General features: G+C 47.3%; 3 protein-coding genes across 12 annotated transcripts in view; 1 reads left to right on the forward strand and 2 right to left on the reverse strand.

Annotated features, from left to right (window-relative positions):
* FBXW2 (F-box and WD repeat domain containing 2) overlaps positions 1–382 on the reverse strand; it is a 20,728-nt gene extending 20,346 nt beyond the window's left edge. Inside the window, exon 1 of one of the 4 annotated variants that reach the window (XM_082207726.1) lies at positions 260–382. The gene's annotated coding sequence lies outside the window, so the exon portion shown is untranslated. Of the gene's footprint in view, positions 1–29; positions 91–259 lie in introns of those variants that run through there. The other 3 variants (XM_082207728.1, XM_082207727.1, XM_082207729.1) reach the window with 3 other exon arrangements.
* SLC2A8 (solute carrier family 2 member 8) overlaps positions 1–14,964 on the forward strand; it is a 15,844-nt gene extending 880 nt beyond the window's left edge. For 2 of the 3 annotated variants that reach the window (XM_082207714.1, XM_082207715.1), the window contains exons 2-12: positions 665–873; positions 3,808–3,960; positions 5,936–6,098; positions 7,179–7,385; positions 7,788–7,887; positions 8,652–8,863; positions 10,077–10,223; positions 10,490–10,598; positions 10,990–11,166; positions 12,940–13,085; positions 13,612–14,964. In XM_082207714.1, coding sequence (XP_082063840.1) covers positions 3,866–3,960; positions 5,936–6,098; positions 7,179–7,385; positions 7,788–7,887; positions 8,652–8,863; positions 10,077–10,223; positions 10,490–10,598; positions 10,990–11,166; positions 12,940–13,085; positions 13,612–13,752 — 1,497 coding nt within the window. In that variant the 5' untranslated portion in view covers positions 665–873; positions 3,808–3,865 and the 3' untranslated portion in view covers positions 13,753–14,964. Of the gene's footprint in view, positions 1–664; positions 874–3,807; positions 3,961–5,935; positions 6,099–7,178; positions 7,386–7,787; positions 7,888–8,651; positions 8,864–10,076; positions 10,224–10,489; positions 10,599–10,989; positions 11,167–12,939; positions 13,086–13,611 lie in introns of those variants that run through there. The other variant, XM_082207716.1, reaches the window with a different exon arrangement.
* A 1,066-nt stretch (positions 14,965–16,030) lies between these two features.
* The window catches only part of GARNL3 (GTPase activating Rap/RanGAP domain like 3), a 112,482-nt gene continuing 104,050 nt past the window's right edge, over positions 16,031–24,462 (reverse strand). For all 5 annotated transcript variants that reach the window (XM_082207674.1, XM_082207678.1, XM_082207677.1 and 2 more), the window contains one exon: positions 16,031–23,160. In XM_082207674.1, the coding sequence (XP_082063800.1) occupies positions 23,007–23,160 (154 nt within the window). In that variant the 3' untranslated portion in view covers positions 16,031–23,006. The remainder of the gene's footprint in view (positions 23,161–24,462) is intronic.

The raw sequence follows: 24,462 nt of genomic DNA on the forward strand, positions 1-24,462 counted from the left end.
GGCCCTCCCGCAACCTCTTTTGCACCTACCTCAACGGAGACCTCTCCTCAACTTCACCCCAAAGGGCGCAAGTCTCCCCTTCCACCCGCCCCGCCCCCTCAGCCCCCTCCCCACTGCAGGCGGTCTCTATGACAACCCACCTGAGCCCCGCCCCCTTCCGCCGCTCTCCTCAGCCGCGCTCCCTCCTCCCACCGCACTGCCCCTCTTCTCTTCCCGCCCCCTCCCGCCCACTTTATTTTTCGGGGGCGGGGGGTCCAACCTTTCGCCGCCGGGTCCCAGCAAACACTCTACCACAGGCACTTCCGGCGTGAGCACCTGACGTCATCTTCCTCGCGCCTCTTTCCCGCCCCGGATTTTAGAGTCACTTCCGTCCGGAAACGGAAACTTTTTTAAAAGTCTAACTTAAGGTACCCATAGAGATAGAAATGTAGAGCATTTTCTGAACCACCGATATAAAATGTGAACGGTGACACCATTGGACATGATTCTCTTGCACTGCTACAAAATCTCTCGAAATTCTCTCTAGAGACCGACGGCCCTCCAATGCTCTTTACAGCATTGGAAAACCAGTTGAAATTGAGAACGGGAGTTGCCATTGTGTATTGTTGACGATGTGTGGCTCTTCATTTTCCTATATCTTTGTTTTTTCCCTTTCTCCTTCCAGGGCGCAAGAGAGGCCGAGCCGGAAGTACAATCACATGGGGGAAAGGATTTAATCGACTGAGTTTCTGGTCCGTTGTTATTTTCCTCTCTACCCTGAAAACGTGGTCCCAACTGTTTAGTTCCGCCTTGCATTTGATTCTCAAGATTGTAGTTGCCAGCTTTAATTTGGAGGTGAATAGGGATGCTTTAGTCCTTGGACGGAAAGGGAAGGTGAGTTTGCGCCGCCCAAAGCCTCCCCCAATATTTTTTCCTTACATTATCCCGCTTCCACCCCCCTTCAACTAGATTTTAATTCATTCTCTCCCCTAAATTCCCTAATTTTGCACGCTTTCTGCCAGGCTCACCGGTCCGAGGCTATTTTAACAGTCTGGCGTCGCATTCTGTACTTCCACAGGGGTCTTGGGGAGGGGCTTTCCCAGGCCTGCTACTAAAGTTGGAGGCTGATCCTGGGACATGACCCACGACTTCTCTGGTGAAACAAGTTTTGTGCGTTGGGGGTTTTGGATTGTGAGATGACACCCAAGAAGAGCACTACAGATATGGTTAATAGCGCCTATGTGGTGCCAGAGAGAAATAGTGCCTTGTCCCTTGTGTACCAGTGAGGGACGTGTGTCTTCCTTTGTGGGGTTCTCTGACTGTGGGGTTCCTGATGTTCCGTCTCCCTCAGCAAATGCCCGCTTTGCGTTTTACTAGCCCTTTGGAATTGCAGTACTTTTCAGGCTGGCTGCCTGTTTACTCATTCCATCCCTCTTGCCTCACAATACAGGGCAGAAGAGCATGGGCGTAGTCAGGGCTTTTGTTTGGGGCGGGGGCAGAACCGACATGATTCGTCAGTTATTTCCAATGTTTTACTTGATGTAGGGACGGGCAGCTGCCCCCCCCCCCCCCGCTTTGCTACGCCCATGCAGAAGAGTGGTGTTCAGCAAAGATCAGGAGTTGAGTCATAGCTTGTCACGAGAGGGAGCGACCCCAACTGCCTTGAAGATGGTGGTTGTGAGGCCACTCCCAAATAAATTTCCCCAGATTTTGAAATTGTTCCAGCTTCAGGGCCAGTTGCAAGTGTTACCATTTGGGGCAAGGTGTTCAGGCAGGTGGTGGCTGTCCAGTTGTTCTTGGATGACCCAGATTAGAGGGAGACTGGCACAAAGTGATCCCCATTAGTTTGCTGGCAGAACATGGATTTGCTCCTAGATTTCTCTAGCTCAAATCTGATGCTCCATGGGAAAGCATGTGATTGACTGAACAAATACAGAGTGCCTTTTCTATGATACCATCACACCTAGTCTCCTTTCCCAACCTTTCTGGATTGCTTGATACTCTTCAATAACCTTTTTGAGATGGAGCAGCTGGAACTGTACCAAGTATTCTCATTATGGGCCCCCTCTAGATGTCCTTTTTATCCTGCATTCCTGGTGATTTGTACTCATGATGGTATCAGGGCAGTTATACATGATCCTGTTTCCTATATTGTTTTGCGCATGTGCATGCCCTGCTAGCTTCCTGCTGAAATATGAAAATTTTTCATGCCACAAACGTTCAGGAGGAGAGGGGCTTTGTTGTAGTAGCTGTTATTGTGCTGAAGTTCCCCTATAGATGGCAGTAAAGTAGTAACAGTGAAAAAGCATTGCAGAAAAGTAATGAAATGCACTGGTACAGTGGTACCTCAGGGTAAGTACTTAATTCATTCCGGAGGTCTGTACTTAACCTGAAACTGTTCTTAACCTGAAGCACCACTTTAGCTAATGGGGCCTCCCACTGCCGCCGCGCCGCCGGAGCACGATTTCTGTTCTCATCCTGAAGCAAAGTTCTTAACCTGAAGCACTATTTCTGGGTTAGCGGAGTCTGTAGCCTGAAGCATATGTAACCTGAAGCATACGTAACCCGAGGTACCCCTGTATGTGGATAATCTAGTATGAATCCAGCACTAATGCTCTGTTCAAGGACATGTTGCAGAGTACACCCACCTACCGCAAAAAAAAGCACCAGTCTGGAGAGGATGTCATGAGACCTGCAGTCCTATTGGGATTCGGTTGGCATGCTCTGATGAAGTAGGAATAAATGGGGGAGGGGGCTGAAGTGGGATAATCTGGGTTGGAGGAGGATTAGGGGTACGTCCCCTCTCCACCCCAAGCCCAGTTGCTTTGGAAGGGGAAGCAGCTATGCCAGCTCTTTCCTCCAACCTTGCTGCAGAGCAGGAAGCATCAGTAAAAGCTAGGAAGGCTGAACAGGAGGTGGCAGCAACTGAACAAGGCCCTGAGCAGGAGGGTGCTGCCTTGCCCTCTAGGATCAGGATCTGCCTTCACAAATGGTAACAGATCCACATACCCCAACAGAATGCACATTTGCAGTTCCAACATCGCCACAAGGCAAGATAGTGAGGGCACTATGTTTTAACAGGCAGAGTGTAGAAACTTGTTGGAACATTTTTGGTGCTTCCATCCAGTTCTGAATAACTTGCTCTTCTCCTGAACTTCCCAAGTCTTGGGTCTGCTGCTGAGCCTGTACTTCCAAGTAAGAGCTTCTGCTTGCATGTGTTGGATGGGAGTCAGGATAGTGCCCTACAATCCTGCCCAGCAACAGTGTCCTATACTTTTTGCTTTACACCCAGCCTGATGAAAGCCTTTCCTGGCTTCTTTGAGACCTTTCCTTTGGGTATATTAACAGTAGTTTCCCACTGTTATTTTTGGATCATTGAGGGTTATGGTGTTCTCAGTTCTCAGAGTGCCAGTCCTTACATTGCCAAAAGGGTACCATCCACTCATACAAGAGGGAGGTATCTGTAGGCTCTGAGGAACCCCCTGGCCTCCCTGTAACAAAACCTAGCCCACTGAAGTCTTGAACATGCTCAGGATCCATAGAATGCTGAGTGTGTTGAGATGGAAAACATGGGAATGAGAGGGAATGAAATGGAGTGCCCTGGAAGAGGGCATGGCTGGCTAGCTGGAACCCTGAACAAGAACAGTTCATGCTACAAAGTTTTGTTTCAGTTCCCCCTTCTGGCCAGCTGCAGTTTTGTCTCATTTTCAAAAATGAAGGCAGCAATGTATGGCTGAGAAAGCAAAATAGGTCACAAGACTTTCATTTGCTACTTCTTGCTTATAATCTTCATCTCCCCCCTTCTCTATTTTTGGTTCTATTTTAAAGTCTTCAGGGCTAAGAAACAGACGTCATTTGCCGGGCAGAATTGCATTCTCTGCCACCAATGGGAGATATGGCATCTGAGGAAACCAGACCCCTTTTGAGTACTGAGACAGAACTGCCTGCTCAAAGACCCTCTCCGCTGGAGATCTATCTGAGGTGTGTGTATTTATCTGGCTTTTGCTTTTGGAAAACCGTCAAAACGCAGTTGTTCTAGTTATGCCCTGCTGGCCAGGAATATAAGGCTTTGCCAAATATGGACTGAGGGACAAAGAGGAGAAGGTCCTAATGTTGGTTATCTACAAGTTCAGTAGTCAGCCTCTGTCCCTCTGGCCCTTTGCCCTCACACTGTATCAGCTGTTTGTAATGGAGTTTAATGAATGACATCTCTGCTTGCCAGATTCTGAATTGTTGGCTCAACAGAATCACCCTGAGAGGTTTTCCAAATCTGATTGAGAATCTTGGAACAAGAGAGCTTTTCTTCTAAATGCATAATCTGAGCTATTTCTGATGTTCAGGCATGCCAATCCTTGCACAGCCCAAATGGCACCATTTGTACACAATATAACAGCAGGCTTGGAGGGGGAGTGTTTAGTGGTGGGGTCCCAAGGAAGGGAAACTCTTTCAAAAGCAGGCCATTGACGACTGAGCATGCTTGTTATCTGTGGAACGTTGACTGCTGGGAGAGAGATTCAGAAGGTGAGGAAATGGAATGGATAATCCATGAAAAGGGCATGTCTGGCTAGAACACTCCATTCTGCAACATTTGGTTGCTGTTTTTCTTTTTTGGTGTTTTCATTGAGTTTTCTACCACAATCCCAAGATGCTGGTCAGTCATCTCCATTTGAAGACCCTATCATTGTTTTGTGTGATAGCTGGATGTGAGTGTAGAAGCAACTCTCCCCTCCTGCAGTTTCCAGCACCTTGTATTCAGAAGCAGACTGCCTCTGACAGTGGAGGCAGAACATTGTCATTTTGGCTAGTAGTCATTTATTGGCTTGTGAATTTGCCTAATCTTTTAAAGCCATTTACTGAACCAGCTTTACAAATGGGACCTATTGGGTGACAGTAAAAGGTAAAGGACCTCTGGATGGTTAAGTCCAGTCGAAGGCGACTATGGCGTGCAGTGCTCATCTTGCTTTTCAGGCTGAGGGGGCCAGCATTTGTCCACAGACAGCTTTCCGGGTCATGTGGCCAGCATGACTAAACTGCTACTGGCGCACGGAGGACCATGATGAGTGCCAGAGCACACGGAAACACTGTTTACCTTCCCGCCACAGTGGTAACTTTTTATTTGCTTGGAGACAGTATCACCCATAGAGAAGATGTTATCAGTTATCCCTAATCACATCTTGTTGCCACAGCACATCCCTTCCTATTGTCTTACACCAGGGGTGGGGAATGTGGCCTCTTCATTTGACCCTTGGAACTATTCTGGAACTATTCTCTGGTCCTGTGTCTCCCACTCCTCTCGGCCCTGTTTCGCACCCATAATATTTTTGCCTGGCAGGAATTAGTCCTTTAACTTTGACAATGCCCCTTGGTGTAACTGGGAAGTATCCCCCATCTCAATCCCTGGAGGCCAGCTGCCAATCAATGTAATGGACTGATTTGGTATAAGGCAGTTTCCTGCATGCTTAAATATTTGTGTGTTTGGGTGCTGAACTAAATAGATGTAGTGATGGCCACCAACTTGGATGGCTTCAGAAGAAGATCAGACAAATTCATGAAGGGTGTGGCTGTCTGTGGCTACTAGCTGCAGTGGCTATGCGTTCTTCCTCCACTGTCACACACCTCTGAATGCCAGTTTCTAGGAATCACAGCTAGGGAGAACACTGTGGTGCTCAGGTCTTGCTTGTGGGCTTCCCAAGACATCTAATTGGTCACTGTGAGAACAGGATGCTGGAACAGGTGGACCATTGGCTTGATCCAGCAGATTGTTCTTATGAACAGTTTCTTTCAAAAGAAAGAGTCAGCGGAAGCACTAATGCATCTGCATCTGCAACTGAAAGATCTGAAACAAAAGCGTGTGGTCTTTTCAGGTGTCTGCTGAGCTGCATCGTGTGCAAAAAAGGGCAGCTGTTTGTGTGTCTCTCCCCCACCCCCATATTTTTCATTTTCACTTCTTGTGCAGCAAGGTCCAAAATCAGAATCTCTTCCTGGCTACGTTTGCTGCTGTGCTGGGACCACTAAGCTTTGGATTTGTCCTTGGCTACAGTTCGCCGGCTATTCCGAGCCTAAAGAAAGTTAGCAACCCGGAATTAAGGTTGGAAGACATTCAAGCATCTTGGTTTGGGGTAAGTCTTCTGCTCCATAAGCAAAGGAAGGGCAGTACTTCAGTGGCAGAGCATCTCCTTTGCGTGCAGAAGATCCTAGGTTCATTCTCCAGCACCTTCAGGTGGGGCTGGAATTGTCCCCTTCCTAATACCCTGGAGACCTGCAGCACGGCAGTGTTGGCAGCACCTCACTAGATGAACCCCTGTTCTTCTGTTGGTTTGATAATATGGGGTGGAAAATAAATGCTTATTGACTTGTGCCAGAGTATAGAGAAATAGACGAAGAAGAAGAAGAAGAAGAAGAAGAGGAGTTTGGATTTGATATTCCGCCTTTCACTCCCTTTAAGGAGTCTCAAAGCGGCTAACATTCTCCTTTCCCTTCCTCCCCCACAACAAACACTCTGTGAGGTGAGTGAGGCTGAGAGACTTGAAAGAAGTGTGACTGGCCCAAGGTCACCCAGCAGCTGCATGTGGAGGAGCAGAGACGCAAACCCGGTTCCCCAGATTACGAGACTACTGCTCTTAACCACTACACCACACTGGCTCACTGGCTCAGAAGGTTTATTGAGTCAGATCATTCTTCCATCCAGACCAGCACTCTTGAATGTCAACAGCTCTCCAGTCTCTACCTGAAGGTGGTGCATAGGAAACTGCCTCCTATCAAATCAGTACATCGGCTCATCTAGCTTAGTACTGTCTGCACTGACTGTCAGCAGCTCTCCATGGTTTTAGGCAGAGATTCCCCCACAGTCCAACTTGGAGATGCTGGTGATTGAACCTGGGACCATGAGCATGCAAAGCTGATGTCCCACCATAGAGCTAGGGCCCCCTCCCTTAAAAATAAAGGAGGATTCTAGTCCTCAATAGCTCTTGCTGAATCAAACAGGAACATAGGAAGTCACCTTATACAAACCAGGGGAGAGGTGTGTATGTCACCTCCGAACACCTTGCAGGACAGGTCAGATATAAATGTCATTTATATTGTGCCATCATTGCATGCACCAAATCTTGGGTTAGTTAATGTGATCAAAAGGTGCAGGAATCTACAATCAGAAACCGTTCAGTTGTGAGAGTCAGTTCCTTTTTCTTTTTCTTTTGCAGTCTGTCGTAACGCTGGGTGCTGCAGCAGGCGGGATTCTGGGGGGATATGTCGTGGATAAATTTGGCCGGAAGCTTACCCTGATGCTGTGTGCCATCCCATTCGTTTTTGGCTTCACAATCATAATCTCAGCTCAGAATGTCTGGATGCTTTATGTGGGCCGGCTACTGAATGGCTTGGCCAGTGGGGTAACATCCTTGGTGGTCCCGGTAAGAGATGGCCTGCACTGTCCTTTCTCATTGCAGTTTTGTGGAAAGAGAGCCATCTGTTGAATTCCAGAAGCTGCATTTTACTGAGTTGGAGACCATTAACCCATCTAGCTCAGTGTTATCTATTACAGATATGGGGAATTTCAGGCCCAGAGGCCTAATTGCACTGTTAATTAGGGAATTTCAGTACTTGATTCTGATTTTGTCACCTGTATCTACATACACCTGTCTCTGATTACCTTGATTCTATAAGAAAAACAGGGATACATTATTGGCCCCCCTCTCTTTTTTCTTGTTGTATTGAAAAAATGCAAAATTCTGCAAATGCAAAAACAAATAAAATATATCCTTTTCTCTGTATGACTTGAACAAGACTCCCTTCCCCTTTTGTCCATGCTGTAGGTATATATTTCTGAAATAGCCCACTCTAAAGTTCGAGGGATGCTAGGATCGTGCGTTCAGCTGATGGTGGTGACTGGCATCTTGGGAGCTTATATAGCAGGTACACCCATGTGGCTCTGTTGTGTTCTTGGGTTTGCACATTTTCTCTTGCACACATCATCGTGGGATACAAGTACACCAACCAACATCTGTGGATGGAGTTGCCACAGAATGTTGTGGGAAACTGAGTGGGAAGAGGGAGTGGAGTACAGTGGTACCTCAGGTTAAGAACTTAATTCGTTCTGGAAGTCCATTCTTAACCTGAAACTGTTCTTAACCTGAGGTACCACTTTAGCTAATGGGGCCTCCTGCTGCTGCCACACTGCCACCACGCAATTTCTGTTCTCATTCTGAAGCAAAGTTCTTAACCCAAGGTACTATTTCTGGGTTAGCGGAGTCTGTAACCTGAAGCGTCTGTAACCCGAGGTACCACTGTACCTTGAAAGGAGAGGGTATGACTGCCTGCTTTCATACCTTTGAGCATTTCTGCTTGGGTGGAAAGTGTCCTTGAATTCTGATCATGCCTCTTGCTTGCCTGGATACTGGTTAGAGAGTTGGTGTATGAGAATGTGTGCAGATACTAGCCTACTGTACAAAGGCAATATCTGCATTCCTTTCTCACGTTTGCCTCTGGCCTCACCCACCACGGGCGCCAACAGGCACTCTGTCTTAACGGAATACATCACTTGAATTCTGGGGGAGCTGTTTGCAGCTATAATGTGCACCAGCTTGCATTTAGCCCCCTGGGCATGACAAAAGCTGCCAAGTGTCCTTTATTTCTTGCCCCTAAGAACGGCTCTTCTTCTTTTGGGTCTCTTCCCTCAGGCACAGGGCTGGACTGGCGCTGGCTGGCTGTACTGTGTTCCGTCCCACCATGTTTTATGCTTGTACTTGTGGCTTTCATGCCTGAAACGCCTCGCTTCCTGCTGAGCCGGAATCAGCGGCCAGAGGCCATTGCTGCTCTGCAGTTCCTGCGGGGGCCCCTGGTGGACCATGAGTGGGAATGCAGGGAGATTGAAGTGAACACCGAAGGACAGGTAAGTGGAGCCGGAACTGTACTGAAACCAGGCACGTTCTTGGGTTGCAAGGGTGAGAAAGGTGGCAGGAGAATAGACCTGCCTCTTCTCCCTGCTAGCTCAGCTCTCTCCAGCTTTAGGCTTTTCAGGGGAGGAGAGTGGAAGCCTGAAGTGTTTGCCATCTGCTCCTCCTAGTATAGGGACGCAGGTGGCGCTGTGGTCTAAACCACAGCCTAAGGCTTGCCAATCAGAAGGTCGGCGGTTAGAATCCCCATGACAGTGTGAGCTCCTGTTGCTCGGTCCCTCCTCATGCCAACCTAGCAGTTCAAAAGCACGTCAAAGTGCAAGTAGATAAATAGGTACAACTCAGGCAGGAAGGTAAACAGTGTTTCCGTGCGCTGCTCTGGTTTGCCAGAAGCGGCTTAGTCATGCTGACCTGGAAGCTGTATGCCGGCTTCCTTGACCAGTAAAGCAAGATGAACACCGCAACCCAAGAGTCATCCACGACTGGACCTAACGGTCAGGGGTCCCTTTACCTTTACCTTTAACCTCCTGGTATAATCTGGCAGATGCTAACTGCCCCCTGACATTCTTTTCCTCTGCTGCTGAACTGCTCAGTAGTCAACCCCTTGCTGGAACTGCACAGGAATCAGCAGCAGTTTTGCAAACGGAACAGGGGGTGGCCTGGTACAGCCACTTACAGTCATGTCCATCCTGTCACAGCTGACCTGCAGGGGGGCTGGGGGGCTGGGGTGAGGTCTGCTTTGCCACTTTGCATTCCCTGTGGCCAGCCAGCAGGATTGAACTTGCTGCTCGGCAGCTGATGAGTGGGGAAGGTTCAACCCTTCCCTTTGGAGGGGTCTGCATTGTCATCATGTTTCTCCCTGCAGGGAACATAGTGGTGAAGCAGCAACTGGCAGCGCTGAACTCTCTGCTCCCCAGCTGATGAGTGAAGGGTGCAATCCTCCACTCTGCAGGGGTTTGTTTTGCTCACATTTCCCTGCAGGGAACGTGTTGGCAAAACAGTACCCAGCAGGATTGACATCAGCTGATGGGCAGGTGGGCATGGCTTTGGGGAAATGGCCCAGCTGGCCAAATTGGTTGTCCTCATGGGCCAAGATTCCTAGTTCAGTCCCTGACATCTGCAGCCAGGGTGCTGGGATCTCTACCTCAGGCCCCAGAGGGGTACAGTTGCCCCTCAACACTGAAACACTGGCTACGTCTTCCTTTGCAGGAGGAGCTGAGTCTGGCCGAGTTTAAGAATCCAGCCATTTACAAGCCATTCTTCATTGGTATCGCCATGATGTTCTTCCAGCAAGTGTCGGGGATCAATGCCATCATGTTTTATGCGGAAACCATCTTTGAAGAAGCCAAATTCAAGGTGGGGGGCTCCTCTGTCCTCTTGACACCTTGGATGCAGCCATTCTCATTCATATCTTGGTGAGATGCCCAGAATTGGACACAGTATTCCAAGTGTGGTCTGACTAAGGCACAATAGAGTGGTACTATTACTTCCCTTGATCTTCTGTTGATGCAGCCTAGAATAGCATTAGCTTTTCTTTGCTGCTGCATCGCACATTTTCAAATATTTGAAGATTTGAGAATATTTGAGATTTTTATTTACTTCTTGCTGTCGTGTGTTTTCAGGAGAGTGGTGCTGCTTCCATCATTGTGGGATCCATCCAAGTCTTTTTCACTGCTGTGGCTGCTCTTATTATTGATAGAAAAGGTCGAAAAGTCCTTCTGGTCATATCAGGTATTGCAGAAAAGCTACCCTTCCAGTGTGAAGTGTAGGATTCTGTGCCTTTGCAAGTTAATTTAATGTGGAACACCATGAACAGCTGGATAAAATTTTCTGGAGGTGGATGTCCAGCAAGGCAAGCTTTTATGTGCTTGAAATAACTAGCTTTAGGGCCTTAGGTCAGTGGATGGACATAATCACCAGCAGGACACTCTCTCTCTCTCTCTCTCTCTCTCTCTCTCTCTCTCTCTCTCTTTGTGCTTGTGTGTGTGTGGGGGGGGGGAGGCTAAGGATGCTGAACTAGATGGTCCATTGCTCTGATCCAGCACAGTTCTTGTTACATGCACTCTTGTTCCCAAACAGTATAACTAGGTGTTCTGTTAACTATTTATCTCATCTTTCCCAGGGTTCATTATGGCTATCAGTGCTGCCATCTTCGCGGTCTATTGCAAAATGGCTCTCCCAGTCCCCATCAACTCCTCCCATGCCAACCCACCAAGCTCCATTCTGAGTGCTGCTGTTGTGGAAGAAGAGCACCATCTTGCGTGGTTGGCGGTGTTGAGCCTGGGCCTCTTCGTCATGGGTTAGTGGGCACTTTTGCTGTGGTTGCTGTACCCACAAAAGCTAGTCTATATAGATCCATCCACCTAGAGAATTCTGGGTCTTTTGGAGCCTTGAGGAGTTTCCCAGCCACATAGTAAAGGTTGATTATGCTTTGACTATGTGGATGCTTCCCACACCAGAATGCCCTCTCTGCTGCTGCAGCAGCAGGTGATGCAGACAGAGGAAATACACATGTCGGAAGAGTCCTGTTTGATCACGACAAAGCCCTTGATTCCTCCTCCTTCGCTGGAGTCCAGCTTTTTTGAGGTCAGATTAATGACCTGCTTATTGGTAGCCTAGTGCTTCTGGAGCATAGACCTTAGGGGTAGGGAAACTTTCTTCAGCCAAAGGGTCCCATTTGGGGGGGGGGGTAGTGTTCTGCAAGGGTCATGTGCTGGTGGTGGGTAGGGCCAGAGCAACACATGTTCAGTTTTACAATAGGCTGGTTTCTACACACATATTCAGACACCCCTCTCTATCCTCCATCCATGCAAGCAAGTGGCATGATCTGAGTTCAATGACACATTCCAGCCAGGCAAAAGTGTGCAAGGAGGGTGTGGGTCCTGGGGTCTTGAAAGCTAGGTGGAGGGGCCTGACGGGCTCTTTTGAAGATGCTATTGAGGGAGCCTCCCCCTGGGTTGCACAACCTCCTCCACATTGCTGTTGCTGCTGACTGTTTGCTTGCATTGAGCTGCACTACTGCTCAGAAAGAGACAACATGTTGTGTGAGTGGTGGCGGATACCTCTCCTCCTTACCATCACTGCTTGCTGACTTGGAAAAGGGCAGGCAAACAGGAAGAGGCAACGAAGAAGGAGAGCAGCAAGGTTGGGTGGCTATGGGGGTTGTTGTGTACCTGCTGGGGTGTGGTCTTAGAAACTTGCCAAGCAATGGCTACCCCCTGGTGCCAGTCCTGGGAATAGAACTCCCGCCTCACTCAAGTCGACCTCTTAAACGTAACCTTGCATTGTTATTTTCAAGTGTGTTTACCCTGCTCTTCATCCAAAAGCCTCCCAGGGCAGCTTATGAAAATTGATAATACAGTCCCTGCAGTCTTACACGCTGCATGGCATGTCATGAAAGGAAAGGAAAAGAATTGGGAAAGGAGCAGGAGGAAGCAAACTTGGCACTATTTCTTTCTTATAATGGCAGCTATGATGTGAAGAGTTCAACTGAGCAGCCAAAAGTTGCTCCTCTTTAAGCTGAGCTGATGGAGTGGCACTGCTTCTCTTCTCCTCCTTTAGCCTAATGAAATGGCTGCTATCAAGTGACTGTTGATGGAGAGAAGAGTCCAATGGACGCTGGCTTCCAAGCTGGACTGATGAGGTGGCTCTGCTTCCCTTCTCTCCTTCAGCTACAGCGTGTTGCTAGATAACATGTGAGGAAGAGGGGAAGCCTTGACTAGTTGTATCTTTCTGGTTTCTAATCAGGGTTGCCTGTTCATTACAGTGGTACCTCGGGTTAAGAACTTAATTCGTTCCGGAGGTCCATTCTTAACCTGAGTTCTTAACCTGAAGCACCACTCTAGCTAATGGGGCCTCCCACTGCCGCCATGCAATTTCTGTTCTCATCCTGAAGCAAAGTTCTTAACCTGAGGTACTATTTCTGGGTTAACAGAGTCTGTAGCCTTAAGCATCTGTAACCTGAAGCGTATGTAACCCGAGGTCCCACTGTACTGACCTTGCTCAGTTCAGGGAAACCTCTACTAACTCTGCTGTCAATGAGTTCGCTTTCTCCTTCCTCTGCAACCTACAGGCTTTGCCTTGGGCTGGGGCCCGATCCCATGGCTGTTGATGTCTGAAATATTCCCTCTCCGAGCTCGAGGCGTAGCCAGTGGTGCCTGCGTCTTAACAAATTGGCTCATGGCTTTTCTGATCACCAAGGAGTTCCATGACCTCATGGTAAGCAAGGATCACAGCAGAATGGTTTACAGCAGGAGTGGGAACAGTGGCCCCCATTTTCTTTTCAGCAACCTTCTGGGGGCCACATGCCAGTGGCAAAAATGGGTTGTTTTGCCTACCATTTGCAAGGATCCTGCTAGGGTGAAAAGCGGTAACCACGTTGTGACGTAGCCAGTGGAAGGACTAGGAGTCTTGGCTGCTTTTGCGACAGAGTTCTCATGCTTACTGAGAGCATCAGCCTGTGTCTGCAGTTACTACAGACATGCTAGGTTTCTGCATGCAGGGATATTCTGGATGAGAAAACATTCTCTTATGTTGGGCATGGGGAACCTTTGACCCTCTGGATGTTGCTGAAGTACAACTCCCATGAGCCCTAGCAAGTGTGGCTGATGGTCAGGGATAAAGTTGTCATTCATCTACACTTAGAAGGCCAAAGGTTCCCCATTTGCCATCTCAAGAGTACAGCTCAACCACCTTGGTACTGCTTCTGGTTCTTAATCAGACATCTCTTTCTCTTCTGCCCCAGGTCTTCCTGACGCCTTATGGTACTTTCTGGTTGTTTTGTGCCATGTGTTTCTCCAACGTGCTCTTTACCATACTCTTCGTTCCTGAAACCAGAGGGAAAAGCCTAGAAGAGATAGAGGCCTACTTCCAAAGATCACATTAGCTGTTTGCAATCTTAGTGGGAGAACTTTTCCCCTTGGTCTTGGACTTAAGGTGTGGGTGGTGGTGGCTGGTGGGACCCAACCCTTCTTCAGAGATTTGCACGAATGTAAAGTCTTCACCGGGTTCAGCTGGGTCCAGAGAACTGTCTGGGGTGTAGGTGTGGTCAAGATGAAAGGCAGGTTCATTTTGTGTGGGGCAATGACCTACCACTTTTCAGTATTACAGCACCACATACAGTATTACAGAATGGCAGGCATTGTTCAGTTTTCTGACATCTAGAACAAGGCGATTAAGAATTGGTTTTGAACAAAACATTGCTTTTCTCTGTTCGTTGGCCATGTTCTGTGTGGCCAGCCTTTTCTTCTTCTGCTGAGGACTGTATTCCTCGGGGGGGGGACCTGATAGGAGGGTCATCCTGGTAGTAGGTGGGGCTAGAGCCAAAAGTGGGTGCCCTCTCCCCTAGGCTCAACCTCTTCCTCTTTCTGCCATCACTACCTCTCTCTGCTGTCACTTCCTTTCTCTCTGTGTTTAGAAAGCTCTCACTACCTTCTAATTCTGTGTAATCTGGGCCTACTCTATAGGTGTAGAGGAGTGAGGCAAAGAGTCCTGAAAAGGCACATTGAGCATTGCACACAACGCACACAAAAAACCTAGCAAAAGAGGGAAACAGGGTCTGACTTAGCCAACGTCACCAGACTATTTTGCACCCCAAGGTTTCTCACACAAACAGCAGCATTTTAAAATGAGATGCACCCATGCTGTCTGAAGTGGTATGCTACCAGTTCTTTCCATGGTATGTGTAGATTTTAATGCAGAGGGGTTTAAAGCGGCCAAAGGTTTGTTCTGATTTGCACACGGAACGTTGAACTTGGGCAATCACGTGGGATGATTTTTAAAACTGAATGGGTTCGGCATACTGCTGCCCACTACCCCCCCCCACTATCCCCCCCCCCCCCGGTTCTTGAGTCCTGTTCAGGAGGTCAGTAGTACTGTAACTGGGAAATGATAAATCTCATTCCCATGATTGCATTTCTTGTCAATCTCTGCCCCAAGGTGACTCCATCTAAAATCATGTGATGGGGTGGATAGGGATTGGACCCAGTTCTGCTAGTAAGGTTCCAAAGTCTTCGTTTCCAGACTTCTAATCTTGTTTTGTGGAATAAAGGTTCAAGGATATGGTGCTATGTGGAATAAACCAATATATTGAATTCCATCTGATGCTTTGGGCAAATCATCTTTGTTTTATTAATGTTCAGTTAATATTGAGTGCCATAAATAACACCGAGGGACAAACTAGGGAGGTCTACTGTCCCATTTTTTGACCAGAACGTAAACTTCTGCTCATCAACTAGTTTTCCAGGATGTTGAGTTTATGGGGGGGGGAGGGAGGGAGCTTCCAGGTCAGGAGTGGGGATTCATGCACATTCCCCTCTCCCAGTTAGAATTCATTACAATTTCTACTTTCAAATCTATTCTTAAATTTCCTCCTAGACACATTTTTCACTTGGGTCTGCTGCACCGAGTGGGTCATCCTTAATCTGAAAGCTGTAGAATGGAGTATAGGAATGTGTGTGCTGTTTTTGTGGGCTTGTGGTAGAAAAAACACACTGGAGGATTTCTCCCACCCAGTATCTAGTAACTGAAATATTGGGCACAATCTAACCAATTCATTAGTGAAATTGTTAACCAGAATATGTTATTACGTATTTTATTATGAATTGCCTTTTTAATAATGCTTATTTTTTTACATTTCTTTTAAAACAGAGTAGAGATGGCTTGGGGTTTTATTTTTAAGGTGCACTTTAGAAAATGGTTTTGAGGTTTAGATGTTTCTACTGAGTTAAGAAATCTTTGATGGCAAAGGATTTCCCCCAAAAATATACCGTATACCAAAAGAAGCTAGCCTTCCTTCCTTCCTTCCTTCCTTCCTTCCTTCCTTCCTTCCTTCCTTCCTTCCGTCAAGTGGGGGGAATTTTTGACCTTTCAGATGCTGCTGAACTGCAGCTTGCATTGTTAGTGAGCAACACCTAGCAGACACATGCCTGGTGCATGATTTAAGTCTTTCTGCCTGATCCTGTGAATGTCTCCTCAAATGCAAGTCCCACACAATTCAATGAGACTTGCAGGTGTATATAAGGTTGCTTTCTCCACCCCCGCCCCCCAAATATCAGTGTCAAGGAGTGTGACCAACATGAGTGATAACAATCTATGGTGTTGTCTATCTAATGTTTGTCTCATTTATTACAAATGTGCACCCCAAGGGGGCAGAAGAAGAGACCAAATGTCATAAATATTTATTACATATCAAGGAAGTAAAGAAAAGAAAAACCCTACAGTTCATTTTACAGCTGTGGTCTATGGAACTTTTAGAACAGATTTCTGCCATTATATTCGTATTGTGATTCTCTTTCTTTACAGGCTACATTTGAAAACACAAAAGAGGGAAAACAATAATAAAAATAATAACAATACATTATTACTTTAGCATTTAAAAACAATGGCAATACAATCGAGTTTAAGACACTTGGTGGTAATTTAAACTTTGAGACTCACAAGAGGGGAAGCCACAGCCCAACAGTACATAATCGGTGAAAAGTACAAAACCCCACTAGATAACAGTCAAGGGACAGGATCCAGCAAAAGTTTGGTGCGACGAAAGCAGCAGCCTTATGGATGATGACCTAAGGACTAAGCTTGATGGAACACATTTGCACCTGTTTCCAAGTAAACATGCAGAGGATGGGAAAGGGCTGTAGCTCAGGGTCAGAGCTAGGCTCAAGCCCTGGAATCTCCAGGTAGTGCTTGGAAGGCAACCTGTCCAGAATCTTGGGCTGCTGCTGCCAGTAAATGCAGACACTACTGAGCTAGGTAGACCGAATGGTCTGACCCAGCACAAGGCAGCTTCCTATGACTACTGCAAGGCGGGGTTCATGAAACGCACTTTCCAGGGAACAAGGCCTGATTCCCCTGAGACTTAGTTCTGAGGAAACTTGCATAGGCCTCAGGTCTGCCCAATTTCACTGAATTCAGACGGACTCAATTGTGCCTACACAGGTTGACTCAGCACTAAAGCCCAGTCACTGCTAGAATAGAGGAGTAGGGAGCCTAATGAAATCCTCAAGCTCCACCGAACTCCCCCAATTTCAGGCAAATCACCCCTCCTACACACAAGAGTGTCTCCTAACAGCAGGGGTTAAGGAAACCCATCATAAAAAGGAAGCCCCCCAACAACTTGATAGGGAGTCCCACGACTGCAGCTTTACTCGGAAGTCAGTTCCCTTGCCAAAGAAGGCTGTTTGTCGCCAACCATGAGTTGTGCTGGATTCTGCTTGAGGGCTTTTTATAAGGAAGGGTGGGGGGGACAAGCAACCAGGGTAGACAACAAATTTGTTTTATACAAACGTTAGCATTTGTGAGTGCTTTCCTTCTGGCAAGAGAAATACATAATAAATATTAGGAAGTCCAAACCTGCAGAAAATAGTAACACCCCACCCACCCCTTTTTTAAAAAAAAGAAAGATAAAATCCTGCTCACTTGGACACACAAGAATGCCACTGGGTTGTGGTGGGGGAAGGAAATGTGGACCTTCGGGTTCATCAAGTGTCAAATGGCACATACAGGACAGACATGCAAAGGTAGGGTGTGTGTGTGTGAGAGAGAGAGAGAGAGAGAGAGAGAGAGAGAGAGAGAGGGAGAGATAATTGCTACAATCACGGCAAGGACCTTTAGTGCCACAAGGACTGGGTTGTAAGAGGCAAACTTTGCCAACTATTCTGGCAAATGATGTTCCTTGCTTTGAGATCTATTAGATCACAGACTTTTTTTTATTTGGCAACAGTGGATGGTCTGGGGGCAGCGAACGCTGTTGCATCACCTGGGCACCTACTGTAATCAGCCTTTTTTTTTTTTTTTGAGACAGCTCTTTTGGAGGAAGACCGGATAGAAAAGTATAGATCATCTGCACTAGTAATGTTTGAGAACAAGCCTGAGTGCTGGCTTTGTCCTCCAGAGCTGCCTTTGCAAACACAAAGATATAGTCAGAAAAAATGAGATGTATTGGATCTATTGGACTGGCTGGTGACAGAGCAGATGTGGGAGACCTGCACATATAACACCCCCTTAGGAACAGCTGGAACTTCTTGCGAGCTGGAAGTAGGGGCTGTTGTGACAGCAGCAAGCGGACTAATCTTCTCCCCTCAGCCCTATAAGCATGATCGAACACTTCAAGCACAAATGGATAAACAAAGAGACAAATCCAATTCTCAAATGTTCCCAACTGATAGGAAGGGCAAGGGGAATGTGCTTACTATTCAAAAGTAAGCTGTAAACAGGGGACGATACCACTGCAGTTATTACCATTAGGCTGGTTGTACATGTTCTTACAACCTCATCCCTACAGCAGAACACTCATTTAAGAGGCACAGTCACTCACCTAAGGCTACCTTGTGAGTCAGTGGCTGCAACCAGAGAGGGAGAGAGGTCCTTGTGAGAACCGACTCTTGGGGGGGGGGAGCAGTGGGAAGAGAAGCACAGATTGTATTGAGGCCAGTGTTTAGAGGAGGCTGGTGACCTTCCAATTAAAAGCTGCCGTGCCCCCCAAAATGTCTCCATCTCCAGGTACCGTATAGATAACTATGTAGTTATTGTCACGGAAAGAGAAAATGCAAGGTATCAGCAGGTCCAGAAAGCCAAAAAGAGGATTCATCAGCAACATTCTAACATTAGCACTCCCTAGTTACCAAACAAATGAAAAAGCAATAGATGCTAAACAAACAGCTACATCAAGACAAAGAAGGAAATGCCAGATGTTCAGTTATGGAATATCTCAGAGGAGTGGGGTGTGCAGGAGGAGCTTTAATCCCCCCTCCCCCGAGCCAAACTATTTCAAGCCAAGTCTCAAAGGGCCATAATCACTCAGTGGTAGAGAATCTGCTTGACACACAGGTTGAATACCCAATGGAATCTCCAGGCAGGCCTGGTAAGGACACCTTCCTGAAAGCCACTGCCAGTCAGTGTAGACAACAGTGGGCTAGATAGACCAATGGGCTGACTGGGGATAAGGCAGCTTCCGATGTTCTTATTTAATTCAGCCCTTTGTTCAGAATGATGAGGACTAGAATCTTACTTTGCTTTTAAGGGGCTAGAGCTCTGTTGTTAGAACACACACTTTGTATGTAGAATGTTCACAGTTCAAACCCTAGCATCTCAAGAATGTCTGCAGCTGGGAATGTCATTGCCTGCAACCCTCATAGACTGCTGCTATTCAGTGTAGATAATACTGAACTAGAGGGAACGATGGACTAGTTCGGTATAAGACAGCCTTCTAGGTGCCAAGCTGTTGCAGCTGCCCATAGGACTGGCCTACATCTTACACACTGACCCCACCCAAGCAGTTTTCTCATAGGGAGCTTCCACCTCCTAGGGGAACACGTACCTGATGTAGTGCCTTCCTACCATGCTCTGATCCGTAACAAATGCTGCTGCTGGGATAAAATCCACTCTGCAGTGAGGACATTCCCTGTGGCATGTTTTCAAGCAGGGCTTGCACTAGAGAGATCAGAATTGCCAGTGGGAAGATGAATGAGGGTGCTGGAAAGGGATGCTGCTGCTTAGATGTTGACATGAACCTACTTGATGTGGTGTAACTCCCAAGTTAGAATTTCTTGTGCAGGAGCAAACAAACAAACAAAAATGTCTCACTGGAAATGAGACAAGGATGTGGCCTACAATGGCGAAGGAGGGAAATAGAGGGAAATGATTTCATTTAAGCAGAGGCATCAAGCCAGAGTCTCAGTTCCTCCATCAAGGGCCCAACAAGGTCTAAGGTAGGTGGTGGGAATTTTTGGCCCTCCGGCTGTTGATGGACTGTAACTCCCATCATCCCTGACGGCTGGCCATACTAGCTGGGGCTGATGAGAGCTGTAGTTCAAAGACATCTAGAGGGCCAAAGGTTCCCCAACACCAAAAACCTCCTGGTGCTTTTTGTTCTTATTTAAGAAAAGCTGGGTGCTTTCACATGCAAAGTTATGTGCTCTAACTACTCAGATGTACAGCACTTCTGTTGGTAGGGATTCTACAAATCTGGAAAAGGCTCTGCTTAACTCTCCTCCCATGTATGTGTGGAGGGAGGAGTCATCCACATGTCAGCTCAAGAGCTTCTAGGTAAGAGAGTAAAAGGTGTGGCTTCTTCACCCACACAGTTTTTAAGCCATCATTAGTTTCCTACTGTGAGTGATTGAGCTGAATCTGGGACTCAGTAGGCCTGTTAATCAGGCTCAGACAGGTGACCAATCTCACTTGCTACTGGCAATGCCAACTGGCTGTCAAGATGGCAACATCACAAAGCACTATGATGCTTGGGGGCGGGGTGTACACACATGACATTGCATTCCTTTTCCCTATGCAAAGAGGAGGCCTGAGTTTGTCAGACTTGAGATCCCACCCACCCCATCTCACCTGAACAGCAACTGCAAGCTTTTCCGTTGCTAAGGGTTCAGTCCACTTGCATCAAGTTGGAAAGTTAAGTCATGCAGCTTCTGCACATACTTGAGCAGGCTACATGCAACAAGCTAACCTGTACAGCTATGTTGTCACCTTTAGTAGATGCCATGGCTCCTGTATCTAATGGGCACAATGTTGAACTGTTTTAATTGCTACAAGCATCTCACCAAGGATGGATTAAGTGCTCTGTTCTACTGGCAAATATAAGGCAATTGTGTAATAGAGGGGACAGAGGGGCTGGACTCATGGAATATTGGTGGGCAAAGGAGGTAGGAGAAGGGAAGCTGCAACTTCGAAATCTGCAAGCAGGAACCAAGCTGAATTTCACACCTCTGCCCTGCTAGGATCCCTTTCCAGACCCACCCACTTCCAGTCCCAAAGCAGACACATGCCTTTGCCATTAAAAAAAAAATACCCTGCAATAAACCTGTTTTTCTTTAAAAATGAAGTTAACCATTCTATCACACGGCAAGCTGAAATCTCTCTCATCTATTGCTATGCCATAAAAGCCCTGCTTTGTGGCAAAGGCAGGCCGTTCTGTCCTTTTTCTAAGCATATCGTTAATTAAAAGTATTGCTTCGTTTATTGATCAGTTGCTTTAAGAGCAGGAAAATAAATAAATACATACATACATAAGAAAGACTCCGTTCCCTCACCCCCCATGGAAGCAAGATGGGATCCCTCACAGGACAGGTAGTTTAAGTTGATCTGTGTGAAGTTGTATAAATCGGTGTCTGCAACTTTATAAAAAGAAGAAGAAGGAAATGAATCAAGAGAAGGTAAGTGGGGAGCAAAGGCCTTTGGGGTTCAACACCTCCCATGTGGCAGGAGCATCTATTCTGCAGACGGAGAACTATCATCAAATGGTCTTTTCCATGCTGCACCAGCTTTCCATATCCAACTTCCATTTTCTTCTCTGAAAACAGCAGTATGTGGACAGCTAAGGGCAATGTGAGAGGGAAGACAGGTTGTTGTCTTTGAGATTTCTGAAAGGGGGGAGGGAGGGAGGGAGGGGGGAGAGCGAGAGCGAGAAGAGATTTCCCTTCCCATGCAGCATGCACATCTCTTCCCTGTTAAAGAGGTTTGGCAGGTTTTGGAAATACAAATGCCCCCCAAAGTCTGTTCAGCAGAAGCAAGAGGAGTGTAAATGCCCTGGAGCAGTGTTTCCTCTTCAATGCACCCCCCCACACCCCAGGAATGCAGCTCTTACCTGGTGTCTGTGGATAATCATTTTGGCTAATCAGCAAATGTGCCAATAGTCCTGAGACCAGGATGAGGGTTGCCTGCTCACTCAAAACATTTATACTTTTGGAGGGCACAGAATTTATTTGTAGTCTGATCATCCCAACCTTTTTTTTTTTTTGCTGTGAATGTGAGGAAGACTTTCGCCATTCACGTCTGCATCAGCTACTCCAAATAAAGTATCCAGATTGCCAAGTGAGTGCGGGGAAGGAACTGGGGCAAATTAAGGGTTTAAGATGTTACTTAAAACACTACAACCTTCCCTGGCTACCTGCTATGCTAGTCTGAAGAGATAAGGACCGCTGTTTAATCACAGTAGATTAAACTGATTAAAAAGTCTTTCTAATCAGGTAACATAGATTTTATTTTTTGTTAAATTAATAATTTTTAATTTAAGTACGTCTTAAAAATTGCAGTTGGTCATAGAAGGATCGTCCCCTTCACACGGGTGGGTGGGTGGGAAGGCCTATTCTGAGATGGTGCGTCCTGTGACATATGGATGCACCGTTCAGAAATGAAGGAATGGTGCTGTTTGTGAGTCTTCCTGGGCAGCATGATGAAAGAAGAGGAAGGGCGCAGAGCTTCTCTTTGGCAAAAAGAGGAGCTTGGGAAGATGGGGAGCCTGGAAGCTAAATCCTGATTTGGGTTAGTGGGATGTACAGCACCCAACTTTCCCTCTTCCTCATTCCTAGTCCTTTAGCAATGTAAGAGAGAGAGAGTGGAGCTTTTCCCTCCTTGGCCATCTCCCTCCCACTTATAAAGTTGTTGCAACAAACCGAGCAAGGGAAATGTCACCCTCTCTCCTCTTGCAGGAGATATGGGTCCTCCTCCGAGGCCACTTGTGCCCCCAGCCAAAGTTCCTATTGCAGAACAGCCTGCTGGCTTAGGGAAGGGCCCTAGCTCAGTGGTGGAGAATCTGCTTTGCTTGCAGAAGGCTCCAGGTCTAATCCCTGGCATCTCCAGGTAGGATTTGGGATGACCATAGTCTGAAACCCTGGAGAGTTGCTGCTATTCAGTGCAGACGATACTGAGTTAGATGGACCAATGGTTTGACTGGTATACAGCGGCTCCCTATGTTCCTACAAAATGTGTTGGGGGGGGGGCTTAGGAGGATCTCCCAGCTTTGTGTCACTGTGGAGTTTATAACAAGTTCTCCGATTCCCCCAAATGTGGACAGCCTTTTTAAACTGAAAACTAATGTTTAAGTCATATACGCTTTAATCAATTAACTGATTAAAACTCGTCTGTTCCACCAGCTGAGATTCCTGTGATGGGGTGAGTGCCCTAATATTCAACCAAGGAGAATAAAATATGCTACGTCCCACCTGCCCTTTCCATCTGAATAAGCTGGAAATACAGGTCATTCTAGATCTTGATTGCCTATGTATATATTCTGTACTCCAGAATTATCAGAAAATGTAGTGTGATGTTTCTATACTTTTAAGAGAGTCATAGCAAATGGGGGGGTGGGGGGGTCAGGGAAGGTGTGCAAGTGCTGTGTCCAGATTGTCTTCACTTTAAGTCAATGATGTCTTCGTCAAAGGAAGCCCCAAGCTGAAAGAGGCTGCTGGACTGGGGGCTCTCGTCCCGTGTAGTGGTGTCGGGGTCTGAACTGGTGGAGAAGTGGCGCTCTTCAGAAGTGCTTTCGAAAGAGCATGCAACGAGCCTGTGGAGAGGAAGGCAGAAATCAAGAAAGGAAAATTCAAGCACCCCTCCCCTCCGCCACAAAAAAGATCCATAACCTGTGATCACAGCAGATCAAATGTTTATTCTCTCTTACCATGTACAGCTCCTTCCATTTGCTAGACCAGGGCAGTTCAACATTTGACACCTCCCACAGCCCTTATGTTGCCTTCCCAAAGCCAGGGAAGGATGACAGCTCTGACAGGATCCTAGAGTGCTCTCACCTCCATCCCAAAGCCTAATTAGCACCTTCCCAGCTGGGTATGTGTCAGGTTTTGGCCTTGCTCACCCCGCCCCCCCACGACAAGGCAGTGTGTGGCCTATGGGTTCCATGTTAAAGTACTCATGGTCCACTTGCTATTAAAAGTTGGGCCACCCTGTGCGGCCTAGGACCCACAAACCTATGGGGCCACCTCTCTTGGTATGCCCCGCAGAGGACCTTAAGGTCCACAAATAACACTTTGGAGGTGATGGCTTCAGACAGAGGAGGGCTAACATAGCCATTGCGGCTAGTAGCCATTGATAGGCTTATCCTCCATGAATTTGCCTAATCCTCTTGGTTGGTGGGACGCGGGTGGCACCGTGGGTTAAACCACAGAGCCTAGGACTTGCCGATCAGAAGGTCGGCGGTTCAAATCCCTGCGACGGGATGAGCTCCCGTTGCTCGGTCCCTGCTCCTGCCAACCTAGCAATTTGAAAGCACCTCAAAGTGCAAGTAGATAAATAGGTACCACTCCAGCAGGAAGGTAATTGGCATTTCCGTGCGCTGCTCTAGTTCACCAGAAGCGGCTTAGTCATGACCCGGAAGCTGTACGCCGGCTCCCTCAGCCAATAAAGCGAGATGAGCGCCGCAACCCCAGAGTCATCCGCGACACGACCTAGTGGTCAGGGGTCCCTTTACCTTTACTTGGTGGTCTTAACTACATTTTGTAGCACATGTACCTTACATGTAAGGTAAGAAGAGCCCTGCTGAATAAGGCCAAAGGACCACCTAGTCTAGCATCCTGTTCTCACAATGGCCTACCAGATGCCCTAATGAGAAGCCTGCAGGTGGGACCAGAAGCAGAACAGCACTCTCCACCAATTACAATTCCCAACAACTTGTGTCCACAAGCATACTGCTTCAAGCAGCTGGAGAGTTCTCCTTTATGCAGCTCTAGCTATGTGTGATTTGGATCAAGACCTTGGATGGGGGCGGTGGTGGTTAGAAGCCTCCCACCCCTTGCTGCTGGCAGGTTTTACAAAGAATTAAAGGAAGGCATTCAATTGGGAGTATGCAACATGA

The sequence above is a fragment of the Podarcis vaucheri genome (genome assembly GCF_965113315.1).
Source record: "Podarcis vaucheri genome assembly, chromosome: Z".
In the NCBI taxonomy this organism is placed as follows: Eukaryota; Metazoa; Chordata; class Lepidosauria; order Squamata; family Lacertidae; genus Podarcis; species Podarcis vaucheri.